This window comes from Danio rerio, chromosome 13 (genome assembly GCF_052040795.2).
Source record: "Danio rerio strain M-AB ecotype USA chromosome 13, GRCz13ab, whole genome shotgun sequence".
Lineage (NCBI taxonomy): Eukaryota > Metazoa > Chordata > Actinopteri > Cypriniformes > Danionidae > Danio > Danio rerio.
The window spans coordinates 45,870,607-45,890,365 of NC_141033.1; the positions used below are offsets into that span (position 1 = coordinate 45,870,607).

Below are 19,759 nucleotides of genomic sequence, written 5' to 3' on the forward strand. Positions count from 1 at the left end.
AATTCGATTGTAATGTTATTAAGACAAGTCTCTAATTAGGAGTCTACCATGTAAACAGCGATTATTTGATTCATTTAATATGATTAAGGTCATAATTGAACTAAACAGAAATCGGATTAAGACATGGAGTATGCTGATTTTAGTGAAACTATTACTGTCATGTAGGATTTGTACTGCATTTTGTGTCAGGATAGTCTATACACACAAGGCTGTTTGACTATTTTCTGCACCTATTCTACCTTTATTCTCAGTGATGGACCGCAGACACCTGCAAGGCGTATAGCAGAGGTTTGTTTTCCCATATGGTGTAAGGTAGTGATGCGCAGATGGCGGTTATATCCGCGGGCGCTGCGGATAATCTGCCTGAAGGGTCGGGTAATAAAAGAATACATTGATTAATTGAATACATTGCTTAATTGCGGATAGGTTGCGGATGAATGTAGCGGAATCATGGCAGTGGACCGGCAAAAAGGCAGAGTGGGCTTTGCAGAATGGGAAGATGAGACGCCCATAATAATGGATGAAGTGCAAGAGTAGCCTACTGTTTAAAGTTTCAGTTAGAGGAGTCATCAGAGGAAAATCTGCCATCATTCTGGGAGAAACAAGATTGCTTATTTCCACGACTGCATCGCCTTACGAGGAGAATCTTGTTCATTCCTACAAGCGGTGCGAGCTCATTCAGTGCATTAGGCTGCGTTTTGGAGGAGAGGCGGAATCGCCTGAATCCAGGCACAGTAGATTCTGTTCTGTTTTTGCACAGTGGGAAGAAAAAGGCCAAGTAAACATAACATAGCTGCCGTTTAGGCTAAAGTGGCACCCTTTTTGTTATCTTGTTCCTGTATCTGTAAAAGCTAAATGTCTTACTTTTCTTTTTGTATTTATTTGAAAATGAAGGAAATTTTGTCTAAAGACAAACTTTTGTTTTTATAAATAAATATTCATTTAAAAGCGTTTATGATTAACATATAATTTTACTATCAGAGATGTGCAGATTATAGCGGATCTCTAGCGTGCGGTATTAAATTCCATTAAAACAATCCTCCAGCAGTTCATACTCACATCCAATATCTCGTTTGTCATGGGGGAACATGAATGAAATGTTCCTGAATAAAAGTGCCAAACAGTAAAAGCAGTAAAAAGCTTTTTTTAAATTAAAAACGTAACACCGTAACATGACATGAAATGTGGATAGCACAGTGATGACGTTAATCGAATTATGCGCTGTAACATAAAACAGGATCATGAAAGGAACATTCAAATAGCAACTCATGTAAACACCTTAATCATATTGTTGTCTTATTTAGATTAAGGCAAATAATTACATTACTGATGTATGTTAATGTATTCACTGTGAAAAAATCCTTCTACCATAAGGATACCATATACTATTAATCTTGTTATACGTTGCCCAAAATTGTTCTAAATTAATGGAAATAAAAATTATATATGAAGATACTCTGCCACCTTGTGGCAGTTATGCTAATAAGATGCCACATAAATAATAAAAATAATATTTGTAGAGTAAAAAAAAAAAAAAAAAATCAGCCACTATGGCTAATCATTTTTCAAAGTCACTAGCCACTCAGCAATTTCAACAGCCACAATTTTGTTATTGGGAAAATATATATTTGCTTTAAGTACTTTTTAGCATGCAAAAGTCATTTTACTTGATCTAGATTATTTTTTTATTTAAGTGGAAAACCTTTCATCAATTTGACAAAACCAACTAAATTTCCATTCTTGTTTTGGACGAATTTATCAGTATTTTCAAAAAGGGCCTGTTCACACAAATTGCCGGTAATTTTCTGGAAAGGTCTGCATGAGTTAAAAGGGCTAACGATAAGTCCTGTTGGCATAAATAATTGATACTTACACAATATTGTAAAACTGTTAATAGCAATGAAATGCATCTTGAATAATGCATATACAGTAGTTTCATGGGAAGTAAAAACATGTCTGGACTAAACTCTCTCAAGCCACTGACAGAAATCAGGCCTAAAGTTTGTTAACAGATGCTTACTCTCGTTTATGAAATCTGAGCACGATTCTTTTCCAAACTTTTTCAGGACTACTAGATTTAATTGCAGTCAAAGAGAAACTCCACATTACACTTCAGCCACATCTCACTTTATTGACTTAGAAAACAGCTTGAGAGAAAGCTTTGCTCAATTTTGACAAAGAAGAGCAAGCAATGTAATATCGTTTCGACTGGTTCAAGACTATGAGTGGTGCCTTGTAATTGGTTGAGAAGTCTGGGCTGGCCTGTAATTGGTGGATAACAGTTGTTCAGGAGTCACCTTCGTTATGTGGCTCGTGACGTGGAGCTGCTGGAAATAGAGGCGCCGGTGTTCAGAGGCATCTTCTTCAGCGTTCGGTTCAGCTGAAGAAACAAGACGATATAAACGTCCAAGCATTATTTTACATTATTTTTATAAAATTTATAGTTAAACAGTAATAGAACAATATGCTGTATTAAAGTATATGACAAATTATAACTATTAAAAATTCAAGAAGATGTACCTCCTCAAACTTGTGGATCTGTCGGATAAAGAAATCTCCATAGCGACGAGCAACCTTGGTGTCGGCAATATGGATCATATCCTGAGGAAGACAAATCATGTTCTTACTGACTGAACTCACATCTCATCAGTGAAGAAAAACAGAGCACAAGCAGAAACAAAACACACACTTCTGTCCAAAATAATAACATTTGCCAATATTTCTGTGTCAGCAGTTTGATATTTACAGGTCATCAGATACAGCAACATGAAACTCAAAAAAAAAGGTAACATTTGAAAGTAAGAAATTATGCATTACACTTAATAAATGTTATATATGCATCTATCTTGATTTATTTATTTTTATAAAAAGCAGCATACAAGAGATTTATCCATTTAAAAAGTAAAAAATACAACAATGTGAACAGAGTTAGGAATAAATATTTTTACAGCATTAATTTATCCTTGTTCGTGTTAATAATGTTCATGTTTAGTCGTGCATTAACACAACTCTGGATTTTATTAATGCAGTAGTAAATTTTACCATTAAAGGGGACCTTTTATGCAAAAATCACTTTTATAAAGGGTTTCAAAACAGTAGTGTATAAATATAGTCAATGTTCTTTTAAATTTTTCTTGATAATTGTATTTCTTATAATGACACTTGATAAAAGCAGAAACACTTTGACATTCTCCCTTTGTACATGTCATTAGAGAGCAAAAGCCCCAAACATTAGTGATGATCTCTCCCTCATTAGCATAGGACGTTAGTCTCGTTTTTGAATCTGCCGCTCTGCTGACATGCAGGCATTAGAAGCTCTGTGCTTTTTTTAAAAATAGCACAATATTATATGCATTTAAAGCAACAGTCACCAAAACAGTACAATTAGGATTAAAGTCTAAAAGTGGCAGTTTCAGATGGATATTAAACATTATTTATTTGCTATTTTGAGCTGAAACTTCACATACACACTCTAGGGACATCAACGTTTGTTTTACATCTGTAAAAAGGGGCATAAGATGTACCCTTTAAATCAAATTAATAAATGCTTGTAAAAACCAGTGCGTTGTTACTAATCACTAATGTTATGAAAGTTTGTTGTGAAGTTCCACTGAATGTGGTACTTTTTGTGCATGATTGGCAATCTAATAGCATTGAGTTTCTCAAATAAAACTGTGAGTCCACAGACCTTGTCGATGTAGAAGTCGACCTCAGATGCGGACTGAAACTCTCCGTCCAGAGCAGAGATGCCGCTGGTCCACACCAGGTTCTTCATCTTGTGCTTGAAGACCAGCAGCTGAATGCGAAACTCCTGCTCCGACATGTCCAGGAATCCGGCCAGTTTGGCCACAGGCATGGTGGTGTAGAGCTTGAGGAAACTGACGGACAGATGGAGAAACGATTCAGAGATGTGCTACTAAACACTGCTGGGGAAACACTTGTTTCAAGGAAGATTCAAAATGCTCTAGAACAACATTAGTTAGACAAGAGTTTTCCATGTAGGAAGTGGGATGTGTAATATATAGTCAACAATATAATAACATCATATTTATTAGGGCTGCACAATACTGGAAAAACTAGACTATTGTGATAGCAATATTTCTTATATAATATTTCCCCAGGAAAAAATGCTATTTTTATTAGCTATGTTCTTAAAAAACTTTTTATTTAATATTAAAATAAGCAGCTAGAAAACAAATAACTTCTGATTCAGACTAATAAAAACCTGTCAAGGTGGAAACATTTAGGCTTTAAATCACTATGAATGAGTGAAAACCTCAGCAGATATCCTGACTCTGATTGGCTGTTGTCTTTTATAAATATACTGAAGTGTTTATTTTCAGCTCTGGGTTTGGCTTTGGGTCACTCCAGCCAATAGCAGAACAGCAACTACTGAGGCGGGGATAAAGAAAGCAAGGCCCCATCTTTATTGATTAGTAAAATTTAGATGAACAAACAATGCATAATAAAAAAATATATGATTTATTACACATGTCTGCAATACATATACTCAAATACCACAATGATTTTGTCATAACGAGCAATAACGATAATTTTGCGATATATTGTGCAGCCTTAATATCTATCATTACAAACCAATTGTTTTTCCAACAAAAATGGTAGCAGAAAGAAAAAAGTAGCATAAATTACAAAAGAGAATGTCATTTATTCATCCATAACTGGCCAAAAAAAAAGTGCAAAAATACTCAAAATTATTACTTTGTTAAATTAAAAAAATCCCTAAACATAGATTAAATTTTTTACCACACAACCAAAAATAGGAAAATATAATTCAATAACATAAGAAAAAACCTAAATTTAACATTCAAGTATTACAATATCCACAGTTTCCTTATGAATATCTGATAATGCCTTGCTGGAAGAAAAAGACTGATTTATTGTTCCTCAGAAGACGCCAGAGAACTGCTGTACCTGCGGATGGTGGAGAGCTGCGCCTGCTGCTGGACCTCCTCTGCAAACACCTTCAGCTGCTGCTGGAATGGCTCTTTGTGGTAATTTGGATGAACGTTTTCATAGTTTGGAACTACCGGCGACAGGAACTTGGGGCAGGCAAAACTGAACAACTCCTCGAACACCTGCAGATCTCTGAGTGACAAAAGAAAAAGAAATCGGAATAATTGCATAATTGCACAAAACATTTGCAAACAATTGCAATGATTTTAGCAATGTGTCATCTCTCAAAGCAGCAGACCACACAAGAAAAAAACACCACTAGCTTTGTTTCCATCAGCCTGTGTTAATACACATTTTAAAGCATTTCATGGTAAACAAGTGATGGAAATGCCAATTTTCAAACAGAAATCCCGTAATTCAAAAAAATAATAATAATTTGTATGTTTGCTCTATATTTTATCCTTGAAAAGTATGAAAACACGATTGTCAAATAAACATACATACTGATAAAAATACAAATAATATACCATTAAAAAATAAAAATAATAATACAGTATTAATAATCAAAAATAAAAAAAATTACTAAATTAAACAAAAAATAAGTTAAAAAATGAATTAAATTACAATGACACAAACAAATAACAACAAGGAAAGCACCTAAAATCAAGGATCTTCTTTAAATACATCTGTTTATTTCAGGAATCTTACTTTTTTTATTATTATTAAGATAAGGTAATTTAAGAAGGGAGTTAAATTCTATTCTAAAATGAGCAAAGGATGGGTAATTATTTGCAAATTTCTTTATGCGAATAAAACTTTTGCCATATAAGATAAAAAAAATGTATAATGTGTTCTAGGGGTTTATCTTTTGGGTTATAATAAAACAATGTAGAATAAAGCTATTCACAGCGCTGGCGGAATCAAATATATGAGAACTTGGAGTGAACAAAAACAGTTGGAAATTGGACAATCAAAAAACACATGTACTAATGTATCCTCTGCTTATTTGCAGAGAGAACAGGAGCTGTCGATGTTCAATAATTTAGAAATACTTGAATTAACCAGAAATTTCATGTAAAAATTTTAAATGACTTTGTGACTTTGTTAGAACTGCAATATTTCCCAGGTAAAAGCCAGGTTTTATTTCAGTCTATATCCTCAACCAAGGACCTCCAGTACAACTTTCCTCTAGAAGAAATTTTTCTTTTATTCAACAGACTAACACCTTCTAAAAGCAAAGCAGAATGAATATCCACTGAGCTCCTTGGGGTAAATCTACAGTGACATATCTGGGTGAACTAAACCGGGTGATGTTGCTTTAACCACTTTATTAAATTCTTTAGTAGGAGTTGAGAAGCTCTGGTATGTTATAAACTGTTCATACGAAATAATATTTCCTACATCATCAAGCAAAGGATACAATTAATATTATTTTGAAACCACCTTTGGAAATGATTTGTTTCTGAAGAATGATTTGTTTCTGATTGTAATATCTCGGGTTATTCCATTAGAAAAATTAGTGCGGTGAAAAACCAAGCTTTCACGCAAGCAGATATTGCTGGAGACATTACATTCCATGCAACCAATCAGCTGTCTCCATTATGCTTGCATTGTTTACTGGTTAGTAGGTTACCAATAGTACTTTTATTTGTGAACTTTGGAAAGATTTGCTTCACATTAAAATGGAAAGTGAAGTCTTTATGTTTGTTCTTTATGCTTGTGAACACAATTCTAGGAGGAAATTATCCAAGCAAAATCACTTCGGTGATGAACATTTTCTCAGATTTCCCTTAAAGAATCCCTTAAGTCAGGGGTGTCCAAACTCGTTCCTGGAGGGCCAGTGTCCTGCTAAGTTTAGCTCCAACTTACTGCATCACACCTGCAAGGAAGTTTCTAGTATATCTAATAAGAGCTTGATTAGCTGGTTCAGGTTTGTTTGATCAGGGTTGGAGCTAAACTCTCCAGGACACCGGCCCTCCAGGACTGAGTGTGGACACCCCTGACTTAAAGGATAATGTTATAGTGAAGACTGGAATAATGATGCTAATAAAAAGAGCTTTAAATTAAAGAAATAACATTTTTTAAATATTCACAAAACCATTACTTATTTTAACTTGTAATACAACTTCAAATTATTGCATTCTTCACTGCACTCTATCAAATAAATGCAGGAGAAACATCTATATTCACAGTCACTACTGTGGTGTGTATTGTGTGCGTGCATGTGTGTGTCTCTCTCACCCTTTCTGCATGCGCAGCATCTTGTCGCCGTATTTCTCGCGCAGTTGTGTGTGAATGCTCTCATCGATGCGCATCGGGTACATGGTGAGAGCGATGGCCAGCAGCCCGTGCATCTGTTCATTCTGTTTATTAATCTGAACAGCAGAAACCAGCATTCAGTAAAACACCACAGCTCTGAACAACACAATTAAACTTTTTCTATCTTCAGCTACAGTATATGAGGCACAGGATTGTTTGGATGCGTTTAAAGGAAGTTCACAAAAAAAATAAAACATTTAAAATTTTTATTTACTGCCCCTCAAATGGTTACAAACCTTTATAAGTTTATTTATTCTGTTGAACAAAAACATTAAAAGATATTTTGAAGAATGGTGGAAACCTTTAAAACAAATAACATTAAATTTAGTAGTTACAGATTTCCAGCTTTCTTTAGAATATTTACTTGTGTTCAACAGAAGAAATGTCCTTACTATAGACCTTTTTCATGGCTGCTGCATGGAGGGCACCATAGCGACCAGCGTCTTCCTGTAGAATGCTAAAAACTTCCGTTTACAGCGTTTACAACTGGTAATTTGCGCTCCGAAAATGGGTTTCAATAACGTTTGTAATGGATAACAGAGTGTTTTTGTGACATACAACTTAGAAATGTGTCTGTTAAAGTCGTTAAAATCTGTCACATGTGGTTCAAGCGCATCAGAAATACAAGAAAAACGTTCTCCTAGTTCACGTGTCTGCCGTCAGAAATACAGTGTTTATGCTGACAGCCTGTCAGCTGCTAGCTCAGCGGCTCTTTAACATACACACACACAGAGAGAGAGAGAGAAAGAGAGCGAGAGAGAGAGAGCAAACCAGAGTACTGGCATGAAACTTAAGAGGTATGAAAGTCGTGCAATTTACAAAAATGACCAATAAAGGTCTGTTATTGATACTCTGCTGGCTGATTTGCTGTTCATTCTAATGGCGAGCCGTTTGTGTTTTATTTCGTGTGTTGTTTTTACCACGGTTTGTGTTTTTCTGTCATTTTGAAATGACACTAGCCTATATTTTCACTTTGTCACAGTTATTAAATCAGTGTGTCAGTGGCACAGTACAGGCTACGTGTGTGTGTCAAACATTTTGGTGAATTACATTTGTTTGGGCTGGTTATATATTTAAAACAAAGAGAAAATGTTGACTTTAGCGATGACGAGGCTTCATTTAAACGGCAGAAGATGCCGTCTGACAACGAGGGGAAAACGCCTCATAGCAGCTGTTTTCCATCCTATTAGATCGCATTTCTTTAAATGATCAGTCCAGGAGATGGTGCTGATGGACAACAGTATTAGTTCAAAGAGGATAAAAGCAGGTAAAATAGATTAAAACTATCGTTTTAAAGCTGTCCAAATGTGACTGTTTACACGCATCAGCTGCCGACCGGAAGTTCTTCGCATTCTCCTTGCGCATACACGCAAAGCATAATGGGTAATTTTGCGTTCCAAGAAAAAGGTCTATAATAATAAAAGAACATTTGACAATTAAAAGCAACTGAATCTAAGCCTCGTCCTAACCCTAACCATGTAGTAAATGCATGTAGGTCATTCATTTTACTCAGTACATTTTACTCAATGCATTTTTACTGTAAAATAAACTGCAACCAAATATTGTTTTTACAGCACCTTCACGGCATTGTAATATATTCATCAGAATGAAAAGCATCTAATGAACGAAAGTTTAGTCTTTAAACTGTTTGATCACCCAATGTTCCAAATCTTTTTTACCTTCTTTCTTCTGTTGAACACAAAAGAAGATATTTTGAAGAATGCTGGGAAAAAAACAGCCATTGTCTTTCTACAGTATTTGTTTCTACTAGGAGCTTTTTCCAACATTCTTTAAAATATCTTCTTCTGTGTTCAAGCATTTAGAACCTCATGAGTGTGAGGAAATGCAATTCTTATTACTGTAATACATTAGTATATTACAGTGAAAATAAACAATCAGCACACACAGCATGCTATAACACTAACATCATTCCCCGCCCCCCCACTTACCATCTCATATTTGTATGTGGTTCTCTGGAACATGTTCCTGGTCCTCTGGATGTAGAGCAGGATGTTGGCGAACACACGGATGGCGTCCTGATAGCGCCGCATCATCAGATAAGCAAAACCCACATAGTAGTAAGTGGTGATCTGACACTCGGGCACACGTGAATACATGCTCTGAAAAACACAAACGCATCAGTAATACACTGTTTAGCATAATGATGACACAAAAACACAACAATTTGGACCTGTTTCTACCTGGTACTAACATTTTTAGTGATGTGACAAAGTCAAAGTGGACAGTCTTGGTGCATTATGTTTTAGACTTTTATGGTTTTAAAGCAGAGATACCCTAAAACTGAACATTCTGTCATTGTTCACTTGTTACAAACCTGTTTGAGTTGTTTCTTAAATTAAACCTAAAAGAAGATATTTTGAAAACCTGTAACCATTAACATCCATAGTATTTGTTTTTCCTCCAATGGAAGTCAATGGTTACAGGCTTTTAACATTTTTCTAAATCTCTTCTTTTGTGTACAACAGCAGAAAGAATCAAAAACAGGTTTGTAACAAGCGGAGGGTGAGTAAATGATAGCAGAATTGTCATTTTTGAGTGAAGTGCCCCTTAACAAGCATTCAAATGCATCTGTCAGTGCGACATGTATACTATTAAAAGGGATAGTTCAAATTAAGATTCTGTCATCATTTGATCATCCTCCGCTTGTTCAAAACATGATCAAGTTTCTTTTTTTTTTTTTTTGTTGAATATGAAGATATACTGAATACTGTTGGGGAAAACAGCCATTTATTTCCATAGTATTTCATTTCCCACTATTGATGTCAGTGGCTGTTTCTTCAGAATATCATGTTTTGTGTTGAACAGAAGAGAATAAATTCATAAAGGTTTAGAACTACTTGAATGAGTAAATGGTAAGAAAATTACAATTTATAGATGAACTATTTTTCAAAATAAAAAAATTCATGGTATGCGGTGCTTTTATGGATGAGGAAAAGCAAGCAAACGAAGACAGCATGCATGTTATTCATAATAATGTGTTGATACAATGCAGCAAAGTATGAAAATCTCTGCTTTAACACAACATTTCTTATAATCACGTTTTCATTAGTAGGAAAAGGTATTAAAAAATTATGTCATCATACTGAATTTTCTATATATATTTTTTAAAACTTACAGCTCATGCAGACTATAAAGTTAACTAAAACATTAAAAGTAAAACCATTGACACTTAAATGTTAACTGAAATTAAATAAAAGTTTATATATATATATATATATATATATATATATATATATATATATATATATATATATATATATATATATATATATATATATATATATATATATATAAATCATGTTCTTATAATCACGGTTTCATTAGTAATGAATAAATAATACATAATACTGAAATTTTATTTTGCAGGATCTTCCGGTTCATTCAGACTTTAAAGTTAACTAAACGTACAACCATTTTGACACTTAAATGTTACCTGAAATGTAATAAGTACATTATTAAAAAATCTATTCAAAATATATATATTTTTTAAAAACACAAAAGCTACAAAAAATCTGTAAAATTAAATATAAAACACAAAATCAAACTAATTGAACACCAATGAATATAACAATAAAGCATTATAATAAAGCACGAAGAATTACTAGTCGAACACTTGAAACATTACTAGTCTTCAATGATTTTTTTATTAGTAGGAAAAGGGTATATTTATTTTTTGCAGCTTCTAACTTACAGCTCATGCAGAGTTTAAAGTTATCAAACAATACAAATAAAAACATTTTTGTCATTTAAATTTTAACTGAAATTAAATAAATGTCTATTTATAAAATAAATATGTAAAAAATATTTTAAAACGTCACTTAATTTTTAATCATGTTTTCATTAGTAGGAAAAAGTTTTTGCAGTAACTTCCAGTTCATGCTGACTTTAATGTTAATTAAACTAATAAAGTTAAAACCAGATGGCTGAAATTTAATATGTACATTTAAAAATAAATATTTAAAAAAAAAAAATATATATATATATATATATATATATATATATATATATAAACCACCATGAAAAACTACAAACAAACAATCTGACCAATTAAAACACAAACGCTACAACTAATTGAAACCAATAAATAAAACTAAAGCAGTATTGAAAAGATGCTAAAATAACACTTCTCAAACATTACTAGTCTCCAGCGATTGAGATATTTTCTTACCTTCTTGTTGAGCTCGATGTTCTCCAGGACTTTGATAGCCTGATAGTAATCCCCCAGCAGAGAGTGAAGCCTCAGCAGACCCACCAGACTGAAGTAACCCAACATCTTATAGAGAGAGTGTCGTCCGTATTCTCCAGCCACAGACTCGGGGTCTCCTGTAGACACAAACACAAGCATCACACACTGAGTTCTGAGCTGCGGGAACAGTGCAGGAGTCTGCCTGACATTCTTCACCTCCGCTGGTGTAAACCTCCAGCTGACGGTTGATGTTGCTCTTGTCCACCAGAGAGTGAAGGACGTTCAGCACGCTGTGGACATTCCAGATCTTAGGATTATTCCTCAGGAACTCGATCTCCTCTTCTGATTTCTTAGCCGTTTTACAGCGATACTGACTGAATGACTGGAACTGAGAGAGAAAAGGTGATTCAGCATTTAAGATTTTAATAAAACCGTTCATCTCATTAGATGTGCTACATAAGGGATAAAGTGCATCCAGGCGAGTGTTATCAGATTATTACATGCATGTCTGTCTGGTTGATTGGTCAGTTGTGACATTCCAAGGTATGTTATTTAAAGATAACAACCGCTGATTAACACAGGATCATCCGGGAAACGGATATAAATAGGTAGATAAATAGGTTCACATCCATATACTTACACCCACATTGATGTGTATTTGCTTGTTTGTTACGCTGCTGTTTAGTGCAATCTTGTGAATTAATAATATGTAGGTTATTATATGTAAAAACTAAAAAGGCTGAATAAAGCTGATGGATCATACACCAATCTATGTATGAAGGCTGAATTATATTTATGCAGAGTGATCACCTGTAAACCACGGTGCATGCCTTGCACATTTATACTTCTGCATTCTGTTTGTGTAGCTCTCCAATAACACTTCCTATACACTAGCTGGCAGGGTTTCAATGTTCTTCTGTGTTGAGTTTCTTCGTGGGTGTTTTGTTTACATCGCTCATTCAGAGGCAGGAACCAGCAGAAGTACAACAACTTTAATCAAAGTAAACAAAACAAAAGTCCCCACCTGGAGCTCCTCAATGGGACTCAACACTTGTTAAACACTCGCTCCAATGGACTCACAGCTCTCTTGCTGTGTTATTAGTTTCAGTGGTTGTTATCGGTCAATCACATACCAAGTAATGTTGTGATAGCCCAATCTGAATGAAATATTTCAGACAGCCATACATTAAATACTACAAAAAAACCTGTCCAAATGCCGAAACAAGAGATCTCAATTAAATACAGGCTGGTTGCTCTTACCTGGTAAATAAACTCATCAATGATGTCCCATAACCACTGGTTAGGAAGCTCCAGAGGTGCCGGTCCATCAGCGTCTGAAATAATAAACCATATTAATCGTATATGCACAAATATAACTCATAATCAAACTCAAGGACTGGGTGATATAAACAAAAACTTTACAGTCCTAAACAACTAGTACTGTTGAAAATTTGGACTCTGGAAGAACTAAACATATTTCAAAGGGTGCCTTTATTAACTCAAGTACAATAATATTGAGATTTCTGTTTTTCTATTTGAATGTGTGTTAAAAAGATTTATTCTTGTGATGCAAAGCTGAAACCAGCCTTTACATTTTACATTTACAAAAAACAACAATCAACAAATCAAGTCCACATCTTCAGATTATCTAAATATAAAAAATAAATGTTGAATATTTGGTAATTAATTATAACTAACATTATTCAGATGGCTTCTGCTAACAGAAAATGAAAAGTATTTTATTTAAAAGCAATTTTTCTTGAAGAAATAGTTCACCCAAAATTAAAGGTTAACTCATTTTTTCACCCCTGAGTGTTTCTAAAGCTTTATGACTTTTGTTTCTAAAGCTTTGTTGACCACAAATAAATATATTTTGAAAAATGCTGGATACTGAAAGCCATTAACATCTATAGTAAGAAAAATCTACAACAGTGGTCAGTGGCTACCGGTCTCTAACTTTCTTCAAAATGTCTTGTGTTCAACAGACAAAAAAAAAAAAAAAAAAAAAAACAAGTGGATGGTTGGTAAATGAAAGAATTTTTATTTAAGTGAGCTATCCATGTAATCATTTTCAATAAATATTCACAATGATGCTTAAATTTAATATCACCACTAAATTAGCCCCAAACATTTGAAATATCCCCCCAAAGCATACTTTATTTGATGTGGTTTGTGTGTTAGTGTGACTCACTGAGGATGTAGTTGAAGAGGTTGCAGTAATTATAGTAGGACTCAAACCTCTGGTCGAGAGTTGGGCCTCCCTGCATATGAGAAGCAGGCATTATTAAATATCAAGAAAACAACATGGCTCCTCACATCAGCTGAAACTCAATCTAAGGTTAAGCCTATATTTGCAAAAATAAATATTCACAACTAGAAATCACATTCGGAGATAAATGAGCAAACACTCACGCTGACTTTAGCGTAGATGTGCCTGTAGTACAGTTCCTTATACAGGATCAAGAAAACCGCATCTGTTACATAAAAAAGAAAGAAAAAAAGATTAGTGCTGTTCAATGATTAATCAAAAATAAAAATTTGTATTTAAAATATAATTTTGAGCATATTGTGTACATTTATTATATTTATAAAATATGCATATCCATGTCTACAGATATTTAAAATATTTATATATAATATTTTACATATTATTTAAATGCAAATATTTTATGTATTATTATTTATATATATAAAGCATAAAATTATTTAAAATATCAATTAAATATTTTTTAGATCGAATATATTATTTTTATATAGCTTACAATCATATCTGGTATATTACATTTTAAATGTCTATCTATATATAGTGTAAAATTATATTTATATCAAATTTTAAATATTCTTAAAAACAGTATTTATATATAGCTTAAAATCATATCATGTATATACATCAAATTTTAAATGTTAAATAAATGTTAATTATTAATATATAGCATAAAATCATACATATACAAAAATGCTAACAATTTTGAGACTAAATTATTTATATATAGTTTACAATCATATCTTATATATTACATTTTTAATATATTTAATATATTAAATTGTCTATATATATATATATATATATATATATATATATATATATATATATATATATATATATATATATATATATATATATATATATAAAAATGTCGTGAGCACAATATTAGAAGTAGGGCTGTGCAATTAATCGAAAATCCGATTTCGATTTTGGCTTTTAACGATTATGAAAAACCATTAATCGAGATAAACGATTATTCCATCACGTACCGACCTCTTTAAAATTGTACACGTGTGAAAACTCTGCCTCTGCAAAGCTCAGTTCCACGTGGAAATGACTAAAAGCATGTGCTGTAATGTAACTTTTGCAGCACGGGATGCTCATCATTCATATTTTTAAATGCGCAAAAGAGCAGGTGCTGTTGTGTGTGTGCGCGCCGTGCTTTGCCTCTGACAGGTAGCGTGTGTGTGTTTGCGCGAGCGCCGCGCTTAGCCTCGGACAGCAGAGCACACACACATCTAACGCGATCTTAATGTGAGCGCTTTAATGGTCAAATACATGCACATTTGTGTCAGAGCGCGGTGTTTAGTGATTATTCACATTAACCCTCATTTGTGTAATAAACAAGTTGAGAATCAAAAGACACGTGAATAAGAAACCATATCAGAGCCGCACTATTCTTAAAAATACAGCGTGCAGTATTCCTGCTGCTGTCTACCGTTTTTATCATCAATCAATAATAAAATCAAAAATACAGTGAAGATACTTAAAGCACAGTTTAAACATAACAGATTTAATAACTCATTTCTAATAACGGATTTCTTTTATCTTTGCTATGATGACAGCACATTATATTTTACTAGATGCTTTTCAAGATACTCAGCTTAAAGTGACATTCAAAGGCTTAATCAGGGTAAATAGACAAGTCATTGTATAACAGTAGTTTCTTCTGCAGACAATCAAACATATATACTGCTTAAAGGGGCTAATAATATCGAGCTATTAAAATAGGTTTCAAAATATTCAAACCTGCTTTTATTCTAGCTGAAATAAAACAAATAAGCCTTTCTCCAGAAGAAAAAAATATTATAGGAAATACTGTGAAAAAAAACCCTCTGTTAAAATCATTTGGGAAACATTTATAAATAAAAATTAATTCACAGAAGGGCGAATAATTTTGTCTTCAACTGATAATCGTTTTGAATAATCGTGATTACAATTATGACCAAAATAATCGTGATTATGATTTTTCCCATAATCGAGCAGCCCTTATTAGAAGTAGAGATCTTATTTGTGTAATAGCCTACAGCATGCGAATCTCTTTGCTTGCGGGCTGGTTTCCTCTGCTCGTGCACAAAACTTGCACGCTCCCTCAAATATACTCTGCTCAAGCGCAGATCTTCTTGTGCGCAGTGCGCTCTCAAATAAACGCTGCTGAAGTGCGATTTATGTAATGAGTATATCTCCAACAATTATTTGATTTGCTAGGAATATATATGAATGTCTCCAATAGACAGAGCGGTATTAATGCGCCCTGAAGTAAAGTGAAACGGCTATACGTCGTGTTTGCTGGCCTCAAGCATCACGCACCTGTCTTCCAGACAGCCAGGAAGTCAGTTTGTCAGCACAAGACCTTAAAGAATAAAACAAATGACGCACAGCACTCCTACGGTCGGTTACAGAAAATTTGCGCTGTTATAATTCACTCACCCTTTAATACATTTTGGTGCGATTATTACCCGCTATTAAAAAAATAGAATGTTTTGAATGAGAAGCTGTAATGTAGCCGTGGCAGGATGAATTTTGGCGTAGCGCGCCACCATGGAAGAATAAATGTAGCGGAAATCATGTATATATATTTATATTTATAAACACACGATTGTACATGATTAATTGTCCAACAGCACTAAAAAAAATAAAGATCACAGGAACACCTTTCAGCAAACAGATCAATCCACAAACTCCGATTCCTGAATGGAGCAAACAATGATTCCCTCACCGTTTCCAACCAGCGATGCGATGGCTTCTGCTTCCGGCCATGGAGACGTCTTAAAGAAGCGATCTGTAAGCTTGTTCCAGCTATAATTAAAATATGAATATATACATCAAGATTTCCAAACATCAGAATGTAATCAGTGTTATTACTCAACGGTTCCACACCTGTTCTCATAAACATCCTGGATCTCATAGATCTTCTGCTCAATGCTCTCGCTGGACACGCGGTTGGCCTGCAGCTCGTAAACCTTCTGATCGATAAGGTCTGAGATGGTTTTATGGAAATACTGCAGGAAGTTCTTTATGACTTCGGGAATCACGTGGTACGTCTGCTGGTGCTCATACTGACGTTCATAAGCCAGATCAGCTTTAGGATCACCTGCAAAATATAGTTTATGAGTCAGTGAAGATTTGCGCACACAAAAATAGACAGTGTTTTATTATAGATAGAGCACAGTGAAGCGTCTTATGTTTGTTTTTAAGTAAGAGACTACTTGAAAATGATGACATCTATTAAATGTCAGGACTTAATAGGCATGTGAAATAAAATGCTTATCAATTTTTAATTTTTTTTCTGTCAGAAAATTATGACAAGATGTTTTTTTTTTTCACTTGTTGATGTTTGGAAAATATGGCTATTTCACCAAATAATGATTTCTCAACTTAAAATATCGATGTTGTGTTCCATCATATAATAATATTAATAATAATGTTAAACTAAAATGCTCTAAACAGCCCTTTGATTTTAAATTTAGAAGAATCAGCCAGATGTGAAACTGACACTTGTGTGGTTTTGGTAAATCGACTATAATAGTTTAAAAACATAGACAAAGACACTTTTGAGTATTTTTAAAATACTGTAAAATACTTGCTTACCCAAAACATGTAGAAACCTATTTTTTTCATGGCAAGGTTGACATTTAAATGGAATTGCTTATTTATTTATTTATATATATATATATATATATATATATATATATATATATATATATATATATATATATAGGGCTCGAAATTGCGACCGTTTTGGTTGCATATGCGCCCGAAAATTAATCTATGCGACCTCATAATATATTTGGGCGCATTAGTGCGACTGCAGATAATGGTTGTAGTGCGACCTGTTTGATTTTTTGTAAAAACGTGCTGAATCGCTCTTCCCTGCCGCTATATTGGTTCATATTAGCTGTCAATCACTCAAGGTATTCCGCTGTCAGATGTCAGGGAAGGAGCTTTTATGACCACGGGAAATGCAAAAGGGTGAAGAGTAAAAACTTAAAGCACACAGGTTTGCAAACCCCACATAAAATTTAGGCGCAGATGAGAGCGATCATGACACGTCACGTGGTGAATAATGATCCACCAGCTGAGATCAATCAAGTACGCGCTTCTTGGAGAAGGCGCCCGAATCTCCATGCGTCGCATTCACTGCGTGTTCAGCGCAAATGTCCGCTAAAAGTCAAATCTAATACTGTACATATCATCGCCAAAGAAGCTCGCCTTTACTAAGTTTACACTGAAACTGCGGCTCATAACAAAGAGCGGTTTTGCGCCGGTGGTCATCGCAAGAATCTTGCGCTTCCTGCTCATAAATTGGGTCGGCTGACTCGCCAGCTTTTCCACAAACACAGAAAATTGAAGATCATCTCAGACTGAACCTTTAAATTGACACAAACTGAAACCAAAACTTTTAAAGAGTGATAGAAGTGAGACTTTACTTTCTTTCTTTTGTCTATTCTTTTTTGAGGTGTATATTATTTTTTAAAATTTATTTACTGATGACTGCTTTGCAGTTTTCATCATTGAATTGAATGATTTATTATAATCTTTTGTTTGTTTTGTAGCAGAAATATTATTTATTAAATTGACATGCATATAAAAACAGCAGTACCAAATAAATATTTCTTACTGCAATGCTTCATTTTTGTTTAATGCAAACTATACAATTATTTTTCATAAAGTAACAGACTTTTTATAGCAGATAACCTACATTCACGCACATTTAAGGCAGTATCATAATGAGAAATGTAATTCATTGTTACTATTATTGTCATTTTCATCATCATTAATATTCTATAATTATTAGACATTCATTTTGGAATTATTGCACACAAATATCAATGTCTTCGCAGCATTAGTTAGATAGTTGTTTCTGGTTTTTGTCAGTCCTATTGATGTTGTTTTAAAATACAATAAATCCCTTAAAAAGCAATTTGCAGCGGTGCTCATTCAGTTTTGGTGGGTGCTCCTAAATTTTTTCTGGTGCTCCTAAATTTATTTTGGTACTCCTAAATATTCGAAGTTGGGAGCACCGGTGCTACCAAGTAAAAAAGTTAATTTCGAGCCCTGTATATATATATATATATATATATATATATATATATATATATATATATATATATATATATATATATATATATTATATGATGTAATACATTTTTATTTTATAAAAATATAAGCATTTTTTTATATTTCTTTAATCTAAATGTTTGGTTAATGTTTTTGGTATATTAAAAAATATGATTGTGATGACCATCTGACAAGCTAATTCAGCTAAAAAACTGAGCTTAAAATGTCACTAAATCTCATAACTACATAGAAAATGAGGAATATAACTGCATAAGGGTCCACTTCTTGAGAAAAAAGAAGTGTAGGCACCAGAAAGAAAAAAAAAGTTGTTGGTCTGAGCGAGAACCTCCTTTTTGCAGTAACGTATATAAGACCGTCATGTGTCATAACTCACCTGTGTGATAGTCGTAGTCATTGGGGTAGCTATACGGGTCATACTGTGAACAAAAACACACAGTAAACAAGCATTAGTCAGACGTATTAACCATTTAAATCCAGGACGAGCTTTGTAATTCAATGCACAGAATGAAGCTGTGGACTGATCGAGATGCTCCATTGATAAAGACCAACATGCGTTATACGTTTTATTCTATCACACACGACTTGTAAGTATTTAAGACACGTACGTTTACATCTTCTTCTTCTGCCGGGTAAGACATGGTGGATGTTTATCCCTGTTTTTGGAGTTTAATCCGTTAATAAACCTTTCATAAACTCCACAGCAGCCGCAAAGCACGCGCGGAGGAGAGAGAGGAAGTTCACTGCACATACTTCCGGTGACGCAGGGAACGGACAAAGCATTGTGGGCCACTGGCGGAATCGTCCCGAAAGAAAGTGAGTTATACACGAATGTCTGTTATAAACGTCTATACTTTAATATTTCTAGGACATTTGGATTGTCAGGCTTTTGTGTACATGATAACGTTTTCATTTGAGCACTTCCACTTTACTTTAATTTTGACACATTGCAGTAACGATAATAGTAATGTACA

At 33.8% G+C, this 19,759-nt stretch overlaps 1 protein-coding gene across 1 annotated transcript; it reads right to left on the bottom strand.

The window, feature by feature from the left end:
• Window positions 1-2,111: 2,111 nt before the first annotated feature.
• On the bottom strand, window positions 2,112-19,506 carry eif3l (eukaryotic translation initiation factor 3 subunit L). Its single transcript, NM_213128.1, is given in 15 exon segments — window positions 2,112-2,380; window positions 2,521-2,601; window positions 3,689-3,878; window positions 4,933-5,106; window positions 7,156-7,289; window positions 9,183-9,353; window positions 11,423-11,577; window positions 11,657-11,828; window positions 12,701-12,774; window positions 13,632-13,701; window positions 13,853-13,914; window positions 16,426-16,505; window positions 16,587-16,800; window positions 19,162-19,204; window positions 19,394-19,506. Coding segments are annotated over 15 exon segments (1,731 nt in total). The 5' UTR covers window positions 19,427-19,506; the 3' UTR covers window positions 2,112-2,302.
• Between the last annotated feature and the right edge of the window lie 253 nt (window positions 19,507-19,759).